The sequence below is a fragment of the Tamandua tetradactyla genome, chromosome 10 (genome assembly GCF_023851605.1).
Source record: "Tamandua tetradactyla isolate mTamTet1 chromosome 10, mTamTet1.pri, whole genome shotgun sequence".
Taxonomy (NCBI): domain Eukaryota; kingdom Metazoa; phylum Chordata; class Mammalia; order Pilosa; family Myrmecophagidae; genus Tamandua; species Tamandua tetradactyla.
The window spans coordinates 23,923,290-23,940,408 of record NC_135336.1 but is presented as its reverse complement, the minus strand read 5'-3'; the positions used below and the strand labels follow the sequence as shown (position 1 = coordinate 23,940,408).

The following is a 17,119-nucleotide window of genomic DNA, read 5'->3' as shown; positions in this document are numbered from 1 at the left end:
CAATCCATATGTCACCATCCCATTTTTCAGGGTCCCACTCCTTTCCAATCAATGCCCTTACTTTAACCACAGACACCATGCAACATTGAGATTTCAGTTTATGTTGTTAAGTTGCTACTCTAACAATAGGATTCTGAGTCTGATTTTCAGAGATTTCAAGTCTACAACTACAGGAAATAAGATTTTCCTCAGGATACTTATAGAAACATCTACATCTGTCAGACGACACTTAAGCTTCTTGTTTGAAGTCTTAAGCCCATCCCTTTCACTCCTTAATGTAGGTAGTGTATCTAACAACAACCAACCAACATCTCTATATCTCTTATTTCTACAAAACTCTGTAAAGGTGTCAAAAACATTATCTCCCAGAGCCTGGCTTCATACAAGCAAAGCATTAGGAGAATCGAATGGTGATATTTTGACTATTTCTTTTGCCAACTCACTCCATGGATTGGGAGTGACATTCTGATTATGGGAATCAGAGTCCTTAGTGTTTTTGAGTCCAGTTAGAGTAGAAAACCATTCATAAAAACCCATTTTTAAGATTCCGTGTTTTAAGAACCACTCCTGGTACCGAGATGTATTAGTTACGGTTCTCTAGAGAAACAGAATCAACAGGGAATGCTCACAAATATAAAATGTATAAAAGTGTCTCACATGACCACAGGTACGCAAAGTCCAAAATCCGCAGGGTAGGCTATGAAGCCAATGATTCCAATGGAGGGTCTGGATGAACTCCACAGGAGAGGCTCACCAGCCGAAACAGGAAGAGCCTGTCTCTTCTGAATCCTCCTTAAAAGGCTTCCAGTTATCAGATTAAGTATTACTCATTTCAGAAGACACTCCCTTTTGGCTGATTACAAATGGAATCAGCTGTGGATGTACCTGACATGGTCATGATTTAATTTTGTGAAATGTCATTGCAACAGACAGGCCAGCACTTGCCCAAGCAGACAAACAGGTATCACCACTTGGCCAAGTTGACACATGAACCTATCCACGACAGAAGGAAACACCTGGAATGGTGGCAGTCTAACCCATATAATACTTTCCAATCAATGCCCTCACTTTAATGGCAGACACCGTGCAAGACTGAGATTTCAGTTTTAAAATTTGTTCTAAACTACTTGTAAAAATTTATTTTGAAATTTATCCTTTTTTTGTATATATGTTATATTTCACAATAAAAAAAGTAAAAAAAAATATATGGGGGAGAGATTAAGATATCCTCAGATAAGCAAAAGCTGATGGAAATTTTTCACAACTAGATATGCCCTATGGGCAATGCCAAAGAGAGTTCCTCAGACTGAAAGAAAAGGACATTACACAGCAGATCAAAGCAACAGAAAGAAACAAAGACCTCTAGAAAAGGTAGCCATATGGGTAACTATTAATGACAGTATCATTGTACTTTATTTTTGGTATGTAACGTCACATTTTCCTTCTTATGTTATAAAAAATGCAAATGCATAAAAATAGTGAAAAATCAATGATTTGGACATACAATAAATAAAGATATAATGTGTAATAGGTATAACAAAAAGTGGGGGATGGGGTATAGAAACAGCATTTGTGTACATTAGTGAGGTTATATGGTATCAAATCAAAGGTGACTATTTTAGATTTAGGATGTTAATTTAAGTCCCAGAGTAACCATAAAGTAAATATCTAATATATATATATACACATACATACAGAAAGAAATGAGAAACTATTCAAAGTGGTATGTGACCAAAAAATCAAATAAAATTGAAAATTGCCATTAATGGAAGAATTGAGGAACAAAAAGCGTATAAGACTTGCAAACCAAAAAGGCAAAATAGCAGAAAAAAGTCTTACATTGTAGGTAGTTACTTTAAAAATAAATTAAACTCTTAAGTCAAGTGACAGATATTGGCAGAATGGATAAAAAAAGTATGACCCATTTATATACTATTTACAGAGTTACCTTAAAATCAAAGATACAAGTCTTTATGTAAAAAACTGTTATGTGGTGGGCCACGGTGGCTCAGGAGGCAGAGTTCTCACCTGCCATGCTGGAGACCCAGGTTTGATTCCCGGTGCCTGCCCATGTAAAAAACAAAAACAAAAACAAAAACAAAAAAAACTGTTATGAGGGGACAAAGAAGGTTACTATATACTGATAAAGGAGTCAACTCAACAAGAAGCTATAACAATTATGAATATATATGCACCTAATGGTAGAGCCTTGAAATATATGAAGCAAATATTGACAGATGACAATTCTACAATAATCTTAGTTGTCATACCATAGAGCATAAGGGAGAGGGTGAAAGTCCATTTCATAGTGTATAAAGGGGACATTCAAATTTCTGTAAATAAAGGAAATCATAAGTCCGCTAGCAAGCACATGTCCAGGACAAGTAGCAGGCTTAGAAAAGACAGGGAGTATCCAGTATCTTGCACTTCCATTTGCCTTGGGTTGCTCTTTTTGATGGGAGGGCTGAACTCTGACGAAGAGAACAGGCCCACACAGAGTAAATTTGTAGACAATAAAAAGGTGATTTTTTGCATTGGTGTATTTGGTTTTGTTAGCTACTGGCACTCAAAGTTATCTCTGTTTTAAAATGAACTGGATAAAAATCCAAGGAATGGAAAGCTCAAGGACTAAATCCCAATGTTAACAGTGAAAGTAATAAAATGTACAATGGGCAAGAAAAGTTTAAAAGATAAACAAACAAAAAAGGAAATGATGTCCCTTTTAAAGGAACAGAAAAAATCCAGAGAACATCAACAAAGACCAGAATGTAGACATGCCAGACAAAGATTTTTAATAGTGTCCTAAATATGTTAAAGGAGATGAAGGAAAATATAAAGAACTAAGGATTTCAAGAAAATAATGAATGAACAATAAGAGAATCTCAATGAAGAGTTACAATTTTTTTTTAAGTCCCCAAATAGAATTGAAGTCCACCATAATTAACATGAAAAATTAATATTGAATCATTAAAATTTAATGTACATTTTGAGAGCTTTCAGTTTTGGCAGCTGATCAGATGGTATCTCAGTGTATAATACTTAGAATTTAAGAACTTTGCCATCTGAATTTGTAGATTTTCCATGTTGCCTTAATTTTAAATTGGTTTATGAAACTTACTGCACAAACATAGGCTTTACAATGATTATATAGATACTTTATTTAAATATGCCTATGGTTAAGCTAGCTAAGAGATCCATTTTTGGTGGTTCTAAGTGTATTGTTTGGCTTCTTAAATAAATAAATAAAATGGAAAAAAATTAATGCACATATGAATCACCTAAAGATTATATTCAAATGTAAATTCTGATTTAGTTGATCTGGGATATATTTGAGATTCACCTTTGTAATAGGGTGCTCCATTAACACTTTGACTAGCAAGGCTCTGATGATGGGATGGGAATCCAGACCAAGAGATTTTTAATGTTTAATTATTCAACTTTGTAAAAGAAAAGTGCGAAATAAGCAAGAAGATAAAAGAAATAACTGAGATAAATATTCTTGACAGCTCTTTTCTCCCCTGAAAATAAACTCATCCAATGTCACCTTTGCCCCAGGCAATCTGTATTGTAATTTCTAACTGTTAATTTGCATATTCTAATTATTTCATACGATGGAGATTATGCAGTATTTGTCCTATGTCTGGTTTATTTGATTCAATGAGCTGTCTTCAACTTAAAAAAATATATATAGTTTTTTTATTAGAGAACTTGTACGTTTACAGAAAAATCATGGAGAAAATACAAAATTCCCATACACCAATCCCCATTGTTAACATTTTGCATTAGTGTGGTACCTTTGTTAAAATTGAGAATATTGTAATTGTATTGTTAACTATAGTGCACAGTTAACACTAGAGTTCACTGTGTTGTACCAGTCCTCCAGTCTCTGCTTTGTAAAGATGTATTTCTGGGCCCAAGATGATTTTCTATCCCTCCAAAGGGGTGGAGGGGTGTTTTTTGCTACTCCTTCCCCAGCAATGGATCTTTGTTGTCTAGGTTTTTTCCCTATTCCTTCCTTATTTGCTGTGGATTTTTGCCCTGAGCCTTGAAGGTGAAAAGGTTTGCTGCCCTTAATCTAACATCATGGGGCTCTTAAGAGTAGGGCAGAGTGAGTAGGTGGGGCTTTGAGGATGTCACCCAGCAGCAGCCTATCTTATTTACCTATTAACACTTAAGGGGTCTCCCCAGGTTTCCAGGCTTGCTCCCAGCCTTTCTTGTGACCAGTTGGTAGAGATTCAGATTTTCTTAAATGTTTGGGGTTCCTAGGTATTCTAAACTGATATATTAGCTCACACTCGCCCTTTAGGAGGAATTCATTAAAATTTTCATTTTCTTCTTACCTGGCCTTGTCTTTCTTCTATGCTCTACTAAAGATGAACTAGTTTGTTTCAGATACCGAATTCCATCTCAGTTTACTTGGTTGTTGTAAAGGCCTCAGCTATCTGATAGGCTCAAGAAAAACTGTTTTTGTAGATTATTTGGCTTTTTTCTTCTTGTTGTTAAGGTGGTAGCAATATTTGCATGTATTTTTATACTATAGAACCATTCACCTTCTTGTTCTTACAGTTGAATTTTATACATTTCTTTTCCAAGCTTGAATGAAAATTTTAGGATTTTTCACTATAGTTATACTGAAATGAACTTGGGGAGAATCAACATTATACTATTTGGTCTTCCCAGCCAGAAATAAAAAAAAATTCCTCAAGTTTCCTTATGGTATGGTTTTTATTATTTGTTAATTGGTTTTAACTTAAATTTCATATAGTTTCAAACAAAAGTTGAGATGGTTTCTGGAGTTAAATACAATTAAAGATTAACAGAAATATCAGAAATCAATAGTATGGAACTAAATATTCAGAGGTATCTAGGATTATAACATAAAAAAATTATATTTAGTTAAGAGTCATAGGAGACAAGACACAAGGGGAAACTGTGCTATATAGTTCTCATAGTTTAATAAAAAGAATTAAATTTTTATCTGGAAAAACTGTGTATTGAATTTTGAATTCTAGGCTTCTGTGTGTGTGTGTGTAGCTCATTGTAGACATAACAAAACAGAAAACAAGTTCCACTACTCTTGTAGAAAATCGTGAATGTCCTTCAGTTGACCATTTCTTTTCCTTTAAGAAAGGCCAACAGCACAATTCCTATATTATTAAAAAGTAGGAATTCTAAATAAAAAATAAAAATTTGAAGTAATGCTAATAACTCTTTTAGAACTATTGAGAATATTTATTGAGAAACACCTTTAGTTAGAAAAGTGCAGAAACAAAAGAAATCTCACATTCCACAAAAATAAGAGAATGCCATGCTGAATTTAATTTCATATTCAAGCCTCACAAATTTGTGTCTGGCCAGAGATTGTGCGTGCGTGTGTGCACATGTGTGCATGTGAGTGTGTGTAGAGTGAGAGAGAGGAGGCTTTGGAAAACCAAGAGTTATGACAGCCCTAGTCTACGAGGAAGCCAGAGGTAGAATCAATATAATCTTACAATCTACACAGGATTTATGTCAGTTCTTAATATCTCCCTAAGGGGGTTTGGTTCCACCAATGAATAAAGTCTCTAATTCTACACTAAGTTCATCCTGTGGGACATCAATCTCATCCCCTGGTTCTTCTCCAAGTTTTTTCCACCAGGGTGCTTGTATGTACTTCAGGGTGGTGAGATGGGCCTGCTTGGCCTTGGCAGCCACAGGCCTAGATCTACTGATGAAGAGCTCAGGTTCTTTTTCCTCTGCCTCCTTCAGACTTGGTGCTCCTGTAACAAACAGAAAATAAACAGTACAAGAGTTCTGTGCCAAGCAAGTAGGAACCTGGAGACCATAGAGTCAGAACTCTATATGGCAGTCAGGGACACAATTCCAATTCTGAATCTATTACCCTTGCTACCTGGAGATGATATATAACTATTTAGAAGTAGTAGCTGTGGTTTGGTAGTAACTTTCTCCTCCCCCAATTCTGTGTTTAAAAGAAAGGAATAAGATGTAGATTTCTGACAGATGGTATATATAAGAACAAGAATTTTCCAAATCATAAGAAACCTTATCCTATAGATGAGAGGTGCAGTTCCTGGTGCCTATCCATTAAAAAAATCCAAAATTTAACAAGTAATGGCCATTAAACAGAGGAAGCTGGCATTTAACGTGCCACATACACTAAAAGTAATCCCAAAGGTCTATTGCAACATTGTGGTTCATGGATGGGCCAGTGATTGAGTGAGGAGTATACAAATTATTTTTTGAAAAGGACTTCTTTAAAGATTATAAAATACTCTACAAGCGCATGGTACTATAACTATTATCATCATCTTACAGCCAAATGCTTTTTTTTTTTTTTTTTTTTTTTTTTTTAAAGGAAAGACAGAGAGAAGGAAGGAAGGATAGAAGGATAGAAGGAAGGAAGGAAGGAAGAAAGGGAAACATTTCCAAACATTTTCTTGCTTTATTGTATTTTGTTTTTCCGTTTTTGTTACATGGGCTGGGGCCGGGAATCCAACCGAGGTCCTCTGGCATAGCAGGCAAGCACTTTGCCCGCTGAGCCACCGCGGCCCACCCCACAGCCAAATGCTTTTAAGACTACATAGTAGAACAAAAAAATAACCCAAACTAATAAAAAAAAACAAAAAAGCCAATAAAAATTGAACACACACACAAAAGACTACACAGTAAAATCTTGCTAGCAGGGTTGGGGGAAACAATCAAGAAGGTTATGGGATCTGCATCATTTGAAAACATTTGGTGCTGCTACGATCTAGATGTAAAAATTACTGAGGCCAGGAGATGGTCTAAAAGACCATCAAACGGTGCTTCCCTTCTGAAGATTTTCAATGACATGGAGCTTGCACAGGTTGTTTCTTTCAAGAAACAAAAATGGAATGAGAACGTACTTATTAACTGCTCAATGTTGGTGCTGATCTGAGCCATCAAAGCCTCCCTGTGCTGCTGGGCTCTCTCTTCTAGAGCCCTGCCCATAAAGTAGTGTTGCAGTCGTTCTTGGGCCTGGTTATGGAGCTCCCTGCTGGCAGCATCTGACATCTGAGAGACCTGAGGACAGAGGACAGAAAAACTTGTCAGAGGAAGGACATGTTTCACCCAATCACTTAGCAGAAGTTCCTGAATGCTTGTCTATCTCTCATTTAACAATTAAATCTTATGACTGGTGTCTACCTTAAACTATTGTGAATGTATTCATGGCCTCTTAAAAAGAAGATTTATATAAAAATGTAGGTGGGAAGTTTCTTTGGTATTCTCCCATGTCTATTTTCCTCAGATAATGTGGTATTCTGGGCATTGAGATAAGACTGAAAGAGTAAGGTGAAAATTATAAAAAGGCTTGGTGAAAATCTCACATCAATGGCCAATTGATAAATTGTTTTTTTTTTAATTTTTAAAATAATTTTGATAGAGTTGTGAGTTTACAGAAATATCATGCATAAAGTATATAACATACAGAGCTCCCACAGACCAGCCTTTTAATAATACCAGGAATGAGTGTGTTTGTACATCTGTTATAATTCATGAAAGAACATTTTTATAGTTGTGCTATTAATTGTAATCCATTATTTACATTGGGTTCACTGTGTTGTACAGGCTTATGTTTTTTCTTTTGATTGTTATTCTAGTAATATGTATACTATTAAAATTTCCCTCTTTAAAGAAATTCATGTGTATAATTTAGTAATATTAATTAATTTCAAAATGTTGTGATACAATCATCATCATCCATTACCAATACTTTACAATCAACCCAAATAGAAATTCTGTACAGTTAAGGCACTGACTCTCCATTCCCTTTCTCAAACACAGCCTCTAGTAATCTATATTTTGGATTCTACCTTTGTAAGTTTGCTTATTCTAAATATTTCGTATCAGTGAGATCATACAATAACTGTCCTTTGTCTCTGATTTATTTCACTCAGTATGCTGTCTTCAAGGTTTAGCCACGTTGTCACATGTATCAGGACTTCATTCCTTTTCATGGCTAAAAAATATTCATTTGTATATTTATAGGACATTAAGTATATTTTCATTCTTCTGGATATGAATATCCAGTTCTTCCAGTACCATTTGCCGAAGAAATCATTCTTTCCCAATTGAGTGGACGTGGCTGTCTTGTCACAAATCAACTGTTCAACAGTTCAGTTAAACAACATGAACACATGGAGCCTAGACTTGAGAATGAAGTTCTGCGATTCTGTATAGCTTACTGTAATATCCAGATACATTCCAGAGAATATAGGGCAGGCAGTTAAAAAGTATTGGCAAAGTCTCTTGAAGGACTGGAGAAAAAATACAGAACTATTAAACTTTCCCACCTGGGAAATCCCTGATGGATAAGCCTAGCCCTAGTGCTGCGGGATCAACAATGCCTGCCAACCAAAAGGGGGAAAAGAAATGTAACAAAATAAGGTATCAGTGGCAAAGAGAGTTCAAATAGTCAAGAGGCTATTCTGGAGGTTACTCTTATGCAAGCTTCAGTGGCTATTGCTAATTGCCATGGTATGCCAAGCCCCAACCAACAGTATTCTTGTAAGCCCTAAAGAATACCCAGGGCTCTATCTGAGACTCTATAAAAGTTTCACTCACTAAGTTTATTTTTCAAAAATCTATAACTTTCATATAGTTCCTAGGTCAGATAAGTACTGAAACCCAGAGTTACCATTCTCTCCAAGATCATCAACCAGTTGCATCCTTCCTATTCCATAATGTTGACACCTTTTTTCAACATGAAAAAGTTAGAATGGTCATTGCCCAAGTATCCCTAAAGAGTGGGAGAAGTATCAAAGCAGAAGGAAGAGTTGTAACAGAAAAGATAGGATTTAAAAGATTACTATGATTACTGAATCATTATTTTGATATTTCTTTTGTCTCCACTGTCTTAGATTAGCTAGAAGGACAAACTTTGTGGAACTCTAACTCATACCAAACTCCGAAATTTGTTCTATAACTCCTTGTTAAAATTTACTTTGAAACTTATCCCTTTTTTGTACATATGCTATATTTCACAATAAAAAATGTTTAAAAAATCAATTGGCCAAGATGTGAGAGTCTATGCAAAAATCTCAAATTCCACTGGTCTGTGTATCTATCCTTGTGCCACTGCCAATGTAGGTTTGTAGTAAGTTTTAAAGTCATGTAGTGTGAGTCCTCCAACATTGTTCTTTTTCAAGATGGTTTTCGCTATTCAGGGCCCTTGCCCTTCCAAATATATCAGATGATTGACTTTTCCATTTCTGCAGAGCAGGTTGTCAGAATATTTCTTTAAAATATTTTTATTAACAAAACAAAACAACATACAAACATGAACATTCTTAACATATGAACATTCTATACATGGTGTACAATCAGTGGCTCACAATGTTATCACATAGTGGTATATTCATCACCATGCTCGTTTCTTAGAACATTTGCAACACTCCAGAAAAAGAAATTAAAAGAAAAAAGAAAAAACTCATACATACCATATACCTTACCCCTCCCTCTCACTGACCACTAGTATTTCCGTATATCTGTTATATTTGCTTTTTGTTTTTGCATGGGCAGGCACTGGGAGTCAAACCCAGGTCTCTGGCATGGCAGACAAGAATTTTGCCACTGAGCCATCATTGCACTACCCTATCTATTATGTTTTAATCTTTGTACCCCCTATTTTTTTCTATACCCCTTACCACTCCCTTTCATTGATTAGTATTTCAATCTACTCAATTTATTCTAACATTTGTTCCCTCTATTATTCATTTATTTTTAATCCATATGGTTGTCAGAATTTTAATTGGGATTGTGTTGAATCTGTAAATTCTTTTGGTAGACTTGACATCTTAACAACAATTAGTCCACCAATCCATGAGCATGGAATGTCCTTCCATTTATTTAGATCTTCTAGCAAAGTTTTATAGTTTTCCATGTATAAGCCCTTTACATACTTGGCTAAATTTTATTCCTAGATATTTGATTCTTTTAGTTGCTATTGTAAATGGTATTTTTTTTCTTGCTTTCCTCCTCAGATTGCTCATTACTAGTGTATAGAAACATTACTGATTTTTGCATGTTGATCTTATACCCTAGCATGTTACTGAATCTTTTCCCTAGCTCTACTAGCTTTGTTGTAGATTTTTCAGGACTTTCTATGTATAGTCTTATGTCATCTGTAAATAATGAAAGTTTTATTTCTTCCTTTCCAATTTGGATATGTTTTATTTCTTTTTCTTGCCAAATCGTTCCAGGGAGAATTTCTAGTAGATTGTTAAGTAACAGTGGTGATATATTAGCCTTGTTTCAGATTCTTAGAAGGAAATCTCAGTCCCTCACAATTGTCCACTGTTAGCAGTGGGTTTTTCATATAAAACCTTTGCCATGTTGAGGAACTTTCCTTATATTCCTAGATTTCTAAGTGTGTGTGAGTGTTTTTAATCAAGAAAGGATGCTGGATTTTGTCAAATGCCTTTTCTGCATCAGTTGAGACGATCATCTGTTGTTCCCCTTGTTTTGCTAATGTGGTGTATTTTCTTATGCTGAACCACCCCTATATACCTGGGATAACTCCCACTTGACATAGTGCATAATTCCTTGAATGTGCTATTGGATTTGATTTGCAAATATTTTGAGGACTTTTTCATTTATATTCATAAGGGATTGGTCTGTAATTTTCTTTTCTTGTAGTATCTTTATCTGGCTTTGGTGATAGGGTGATGTTCGCCTTAAAGAATGAACACTAGGCAGTGTTCCCTCCTCTTCATTTTTTGGGAAGAGTTTGATTATGATTGGAATTTTTTTTTTGGAGTTGTTGGTAGAACTCAGTGAATATATATGGTCCTAGGCTTTTCTTTGTAGGGAGGTTTTTGGTGAATGATTCAATCTCTAATTGTAATTGGTCTGTTGAGATCTATTTTTTCTATTTTGTGTGTTTCTAGGAATTTTTTCATTTCATCTAGGTTGTTTAATTTGTTGGTATCCAGTTGTTCATAGTATCCTCTTATGATTCTTTTCATTTCTGTGAGTCTGTAGTAATGCTCCCAACCCGTTATCCTGATTGTATTTATTTGCACCTTCTCTTTTTCTTTGTCATTCTAGCTAAAGATTTGTCAATTTTATTGTTTTTTTTTGGGGGGGGTGCATGGTCTCAGAATTGAACCTGGGTCTCCTGCATGGAAGACAAATCATTCTACCATTGAACTGCCCATACGCCCATTTAGTGATTGTGGTAGTTAGATTCAGTTGTCAGCTTGGCCAGGTGAAGGCACCTAGTTCTGTTGCTGTGGACATGAGCCAATGGTACGTGGACCTCATCTGTTGCTGATTACATCTGCAGTCGGCTAGGAGGCGTGCCTGCTGCAATGAATGATGTTTGACTTAATTGGCTGGTGCTTAAATGAGAGAGTGCAACATAGCACAGCCCAAGCAGCTCAGCATAACTCATCTCAGCACTCGCAGCTCAGCCCAGGCCTTTGGCGATACAGAGAGAAATCACCGCAGGGAAAGCTGTTGGAACCCAGAGGCCTGGAGAGAAGGCCAGCAGAGACCATTCTGTGCCTTCCCATGTAAGAAAGAACCTCAGCTGAAAGTTAGCTGCCTTTTCTCTGAAGAACTAATGAAATAAATCCCCTTTTATTAAAAGCTAATCCGTCTCTGGTGTGTTGCATTCCAGCAGCTAGCAAACTAGAAAAGTGATCTTTTTAAAGAACTAACTTTTGGCTTTGTTAATGCTCTGTAATGTTTTTTTTTTTTAATATGCTGTATTGTGGGAGTCACATTTCATTCTTTTTCCATGTGACTGTCCTGTTACAGCTGCAGCATCATTTGTTGAAAAAATATATTTTTGGGGGGGGGAAGCACATGGGCCAGGAATGTTCTGAACCCAGGTCTCCTGCATGGCAGGTAAGAATCCTACCACTGAACTACTGCTGTACTCCTTCTGTATTGTTTTTTAATTCTCTATTTTATTTATTTCTGCTCTAATCGTCTTTCCTTCTGCTTGCTTTAGGTTTATTTTGCTGTTCTTTTTCTCTAGTTGTGCAGTTAGGGCTTTAGTTTTTGCTCTTTCTTCTTTTTTAACTGTAAGCATTTAGGGCTATAAATTTTCCTGGCAACACTGCCTTTGCTGCATCCCATAAGTTTTGATATGTTGTGTTCTCATTTTCATTCGAGTCAATATATTAACTGACATCAATATACCTTATAATTTCTTCTTTGACTCATTTATTAAGAGTGTTATTTAGCTTCCATATATGTGTGGATTTGTTAGGTCTAATTCATTTATCATTTTATTCAAGCTGTTTCTTTATTGATCTTTTGTCTAGTTTTCTATTGATGAAAGTGGTGTATTGAAGTGTCCAACTACAATGAGACAACTATTTCACCCTTTCGTTCTGCTAGTACTTGCATCATATATTGTGGGGCGCTGTGATTAGGCACATAAATATTTATGAGTTCCTTCTTCTTGGTGTATTAACCCTTTTTTAATATGTAGTATCTTTCCTTGTCTCTTGTACCAGCTTTTGACTTAAAGTCTATTTTGTTTGATATTAATATAGTTACCCCAGGTCTTTTTGGGTTATTATTTGCATCGATTATCTTTTTCTGTCCTTTCACTTTCAACCTATTTGTGTGTCTGGGTCTAAAGTGTGTCTCTGGGAAACAACATATAGTTGGATCAGGCTTCTTCCCACCCCCCACCCCCCATTCTGCCAATCTATGTCTTTTGATTGGGGAGTTGAATTAATTAATATTGAGTGTGAATAACACAGCCATTTTTATCCTTTGGTTTTTATATGTCATGCCTTTTTTATTGCAGCCTCCTTTTCTGTATAGTTTATTTTTCGTAATGTATTTGATCCTTTTTTTTGTTTGTTTCTGTCTCTGTATATTTAAAAAGTACTTTCTTTTTGGTTACCCTGGGGTTTGCATTACAAATTCTATGTCTATGATCTAACAATCTGAAAAGATAGTGTGCTGGTTTGAATCTGTGGTGGACCCCAGAAAAGCCATGTCCTTTAATCCTCATTCAGTATTGCTTGCTGGGAGCATTTTGATTGTTCCCATGGAGATGTGACCCACCCAATTGTAGGTGGTAACTTTTGATCAGATAGTTTCCATGGAGTTGTGACTCCACCATTAGTTCTTTAAAAGAGTAAACATTTTGGAGAGGAGAGAGTCCCTTTTTAGAGCCATGAGAAAGCCACAGCAGAGTCAATCAGAGGCTGAGAGACCTACAGAGTCCACCAGTCATCCACGTGAGCTTCATGAAACAAGAAGCTGGGAAAGAAAGCTAGTATACTGTTGCCATGTTTGCCATGTGTCTTCCCAGTTGAGAGAGAAAAGCTGAACCCACTGGCCTTTCTTGAGTGAAGGTAACTTCTTCTTGGTGTCTTAATTTGGACATTTCTATAGCCTTGCTTTAATTGGGATATTTTATTGACCTCAGAACTGTAAACTAGCAACTTATTAAATTTCCTCTTTAAAAAGCCATTCCATTTCTGGTATATTGCATTCTGGCAGCTAAAAAACCAGAACAGATAGCAACTTAGCTTCAACAGCATACGTGTTCTTTGCCCTCATATCCCTCTGTTTCTCCTCTTCATATTGTTTTTAACCCACATTCCTCTTTTTTTTTGCATATCCATTATCAGGAATATGACTTTTTCATGTTACTTTTATTCTACTCTTATAGGAATTAAAGAGTAGAACTATATATTGAGGATACAGTACTATCAGGTTTTGCATCTACTCTTTTTAGTTACTTTTACTGAAGATCTTCACTTCTTCACACTACTCCAAGCCACTTCTATCTTTTCCTTTCACCTGTAGGACACCTGTTAGTGTTTCTTCTAGGTCTCGAAAAATTCTGTTTACTTTTATCTGCAAATATTTTAAACTCTCCCTCATTTTTGAAGGACAGTTGTCAGATAAAGAATTCTTGGCTGGCAGTTTTTCTCTTTCAGTACTCTAAATATATCATACCTCTACTTTCTTGCCTCCATGCTTTCTGATGTGATATCAGCACTTAGTCTTATTGAGGATCTCTCGTGTCTAATAAATTGCTCTTCTCTTGTTGCTTACAGAATTCTCTTTATCTTTGGCACTTGACGTTTTGATGAGCAAGTGTGTCAGAGCAGGTCTATTAGGATTTATTGTTTAGAGTATGGCTGTGCATCTTGGACATACATATTTATGCCTTCATAAGAGCTGGGTAATTTTTGGACATTATTTCCTCAAATATTTCTCTGTTCCTTTTCCCTTTTCTTCTCCTTTGGGACATCCATCATGTGTATGCTTATATGCTTCATGCTGTCATTCAAGTCCTGAGACACTGCTTATTTTCTTCTATTCTTTTCTGTTTCTCAGAATGATTTCAATTGTCCTGTCTTCCAGTTTGTTCATTTTTTTTTCTGCCTGTTAAAATCTGTTGTTATATGCCTCTAGTGTACTTTTAGTCTCCATTATTGTGCCTTTCATCCCCATAATTTCTGTTCTTTTTAAGCTTTCAAATTCTTTTTAATGCTCATATATTGTCTTAATATTCTTTAGCTCTATATCCACTATTAGTTTATTTCTATCCATACTTTCCTTTATCTCCTTGAATTGAGTTAGGAAATTCGTTTGAATTTCTTTGGTTAGTTGATCCAAATTTTGAATTTTAATTAATTTTTAATTTATTCCCTTGACTGAGCCATATGTTCTTGTTTCTTAGTATGGCCTGTAATTCTTTTCTGATATCTGGGCATCTGAATATTTTGAATTGATGGGTCTGGGGCATCAATATCCTATTTGCTTTTGGTTTTTATTTCCCTTTTTCTTCAGTTCAGCACTCGTGGAGTCCTTTTCCAGTCTCAATCAAATACTCCAGAGTTTGAAGAAAGAGATTTATCATTACTTTGAGTTTAATTTGCCCTTTATCTTAATGTGTATGTTGTGGTCTTTGACTTGAGACCTTCTTTCTTTTAAAATATAGTTGTTTGGTGATAAAATTTCCTCTAAGTATTGCTTTACAGAAATGCTTTTTTAGGGAAATTTTATTTTCATAAAATGTGTTTTCATTTTTATTCAGTTCAGAACTTTTTCTAATTTCCCTTTTGATATCTTCTTTGATCCTTTGGTTATTTAGAAGTGGGTCATTTAGTTTCCAAATATTTGGGGATGATATGTCCAGAAGTCTTCCTATTATTGGTTTCTAATTTAATTCCATGGTGAACAGAAAACACACTATGATTTTAATCTTTTAGCTTACTGAAACTTGTTTTATTGCACAGAACATGGCCTATCTTGGTAAATGTTCTGTGTGTACTTGAGAAGAATGTGTATCATATTGTTGTGTGGAGTGTTCTATAAAGATCACTCAGGTCAAATTCTTTGATAGTGAAAGACTTTTTTAAGTCTACCATTTCCTTGCCATTTTTCTGCCTACTCTATCGATTGGTGAGAGAGAAGTATTGAATTCTCTAGCAATAACTGTGGATTTCCATACATTTTTAGAGCTTTTATTTTGATACTATGTTGTTATGTACATAAATACTTAGAATTCTTATGTCCTTAGATTAACTGACCCCCTCATCATTATGAAATTACTCTTTTGTTTTAGTTTGTAAGTTGCTGGAATGCAATATACCAGAAATGGAACACCTTTTAAAAAGGGAAATTTATTAAATTGCAGGTTTACAGTTCTAAGGCCATGAAAATGTCCAAACTACAGCATTCAAGGAAAGATACCTTGATTCAATAAAGGCCCATGAGTCCAGGACATCTCTGTCAGCTGGAAAGGTATATGGCCTCATCTGTTAGCTTTCTTTCCTGGCTTCTCGATTCAAAAGTATTTCCCAGAGGTGTTCTCCTTCTGCATCTACAAAGGTCTCTGGCTGTGTGGGCTCTCTTGGCTCTGTGGCACTGAGCTTTTCCCAAAAGGGTTCCCTATTAAAGGGCTCCAGTAAGCAACCCCACCTTGAATGGGTGGAGACACAACTCCATGGAAACCACCTAAGCAAAAGTTACCACTTACAACTGGGTGGGTCACATCTCCATGAAAACAATAAAAAATATCCCACCAAGCAATATTGAATGAGGCTTAAAGAATTTGGCTTTTCTGGGGTATACAACATATTCAATACCTTTTTATCCCAGGTAATATTCTTTGCCCTGAAATACACTTTCATATTAATACTGTCATTTTAGAATTCTTTTCACTAGAGTTATAAAGCTACACTTTGTTTCACTTTTTTTAACCTAATTTTTTACCTTTTTTTAATTAGAGAAGTTGTAAGTTTATAGAAAAATCATGAATAAAACAAAGAATTCTCTTACAATGCCCCATTATTAAAACCCTGCATAAGTGTGGTACATCTATTATTGATGAAAGAATATTACTAAAAGTGTCCTATTAACTATAGCTCATGGATTACATTAGGTTCTCTGTTTGTGCTCTACAGGCCTATGTTAACAAAATTTTATTTTATTTTTTAAATTAAAAAATTTTTTTTTGGTATGCTATATGCTCAGGGTCACATTTCATTCTTTTTCCATATGAGTATCTTGCTATTGCAGCACCATTTGTTGAGTATTTTGTTTGTTTGTTTGTCCTGCTTTCTTTGCTTGTTTTGGGGAAGTGCATGGGATGGGAATTGAACCTGGGTCTCCCTCCTGTATGGCAGGAAAGGAGTCCACCACTGAACTACCCTTGCATTTCCAACAATATTTTTTTTAACATATATATTTTACATATTTAAATTTTTTCTTGCAGGCAACATATAATAGGTCTTGCTTTTTAACTTAATCTGACTTCCATGACTTTTACTAGAGTTGCTTGGGTCATTTATATTTATTATAATTATGGATGTGGTCAGGTTTCATTCTAATACATTATTTCTTATTTTATCCTTTAATTTCTTTTTTGTTTCCTCTTTTTCTATCTTCTTTTATATTAAGAAGGTATATTTTATCATTTAAGTTAATTTCCTTTGTAGGCTTATTAGCTATAACTGCTTTTAAATTTCACTGTTGGCTTTAGGGTTCATAGTTGTTTCAGTTTGCTAAAGCTGCTGGAATACAATATACCAGAAATGGCCTGGCTCTTACAATGGGAATTTATTTATTTATAAATTTACAGTTCTAAGGCCATGAAAAAGTCCAAATT

The 17,119-nt window shown here is 35.3% G+C and overlaps 1 protein-coding gene across 3 annotated transcripts in view; it reads right to left on the bottom strand.

Moving 5' to 3' along the window:
* Positions 1–4,706: 4,706 nt before the first annotated feature.
* Positions 4,707–17,119, bottom strand: part of IQCB1 (IQ motif containing B1) — a 104,675-nt gene continuing 92,262 nt past the window's right edge. For all 3 annotated transcript variants that reach the window (XM_077118181.1, XM_077118179.1, XM_077118180.1), the window contains 2 exons: positions 6,888–7,044; positions 4,707–5,759 (listed from right to left, as the gene is read on the bottom strand). In XM_077118181.1, the coding sequence (XP_076974296.1) occupies positions 5,530–5,759; positions 6,888–7,044 (387 nt within the window). In that variant the 3' untranslated portion in view covers positions 4,707–5,529. The remainder of the gene's footprint in view (positions 5,760–6,887; positions 7,045–17,119) is intronic.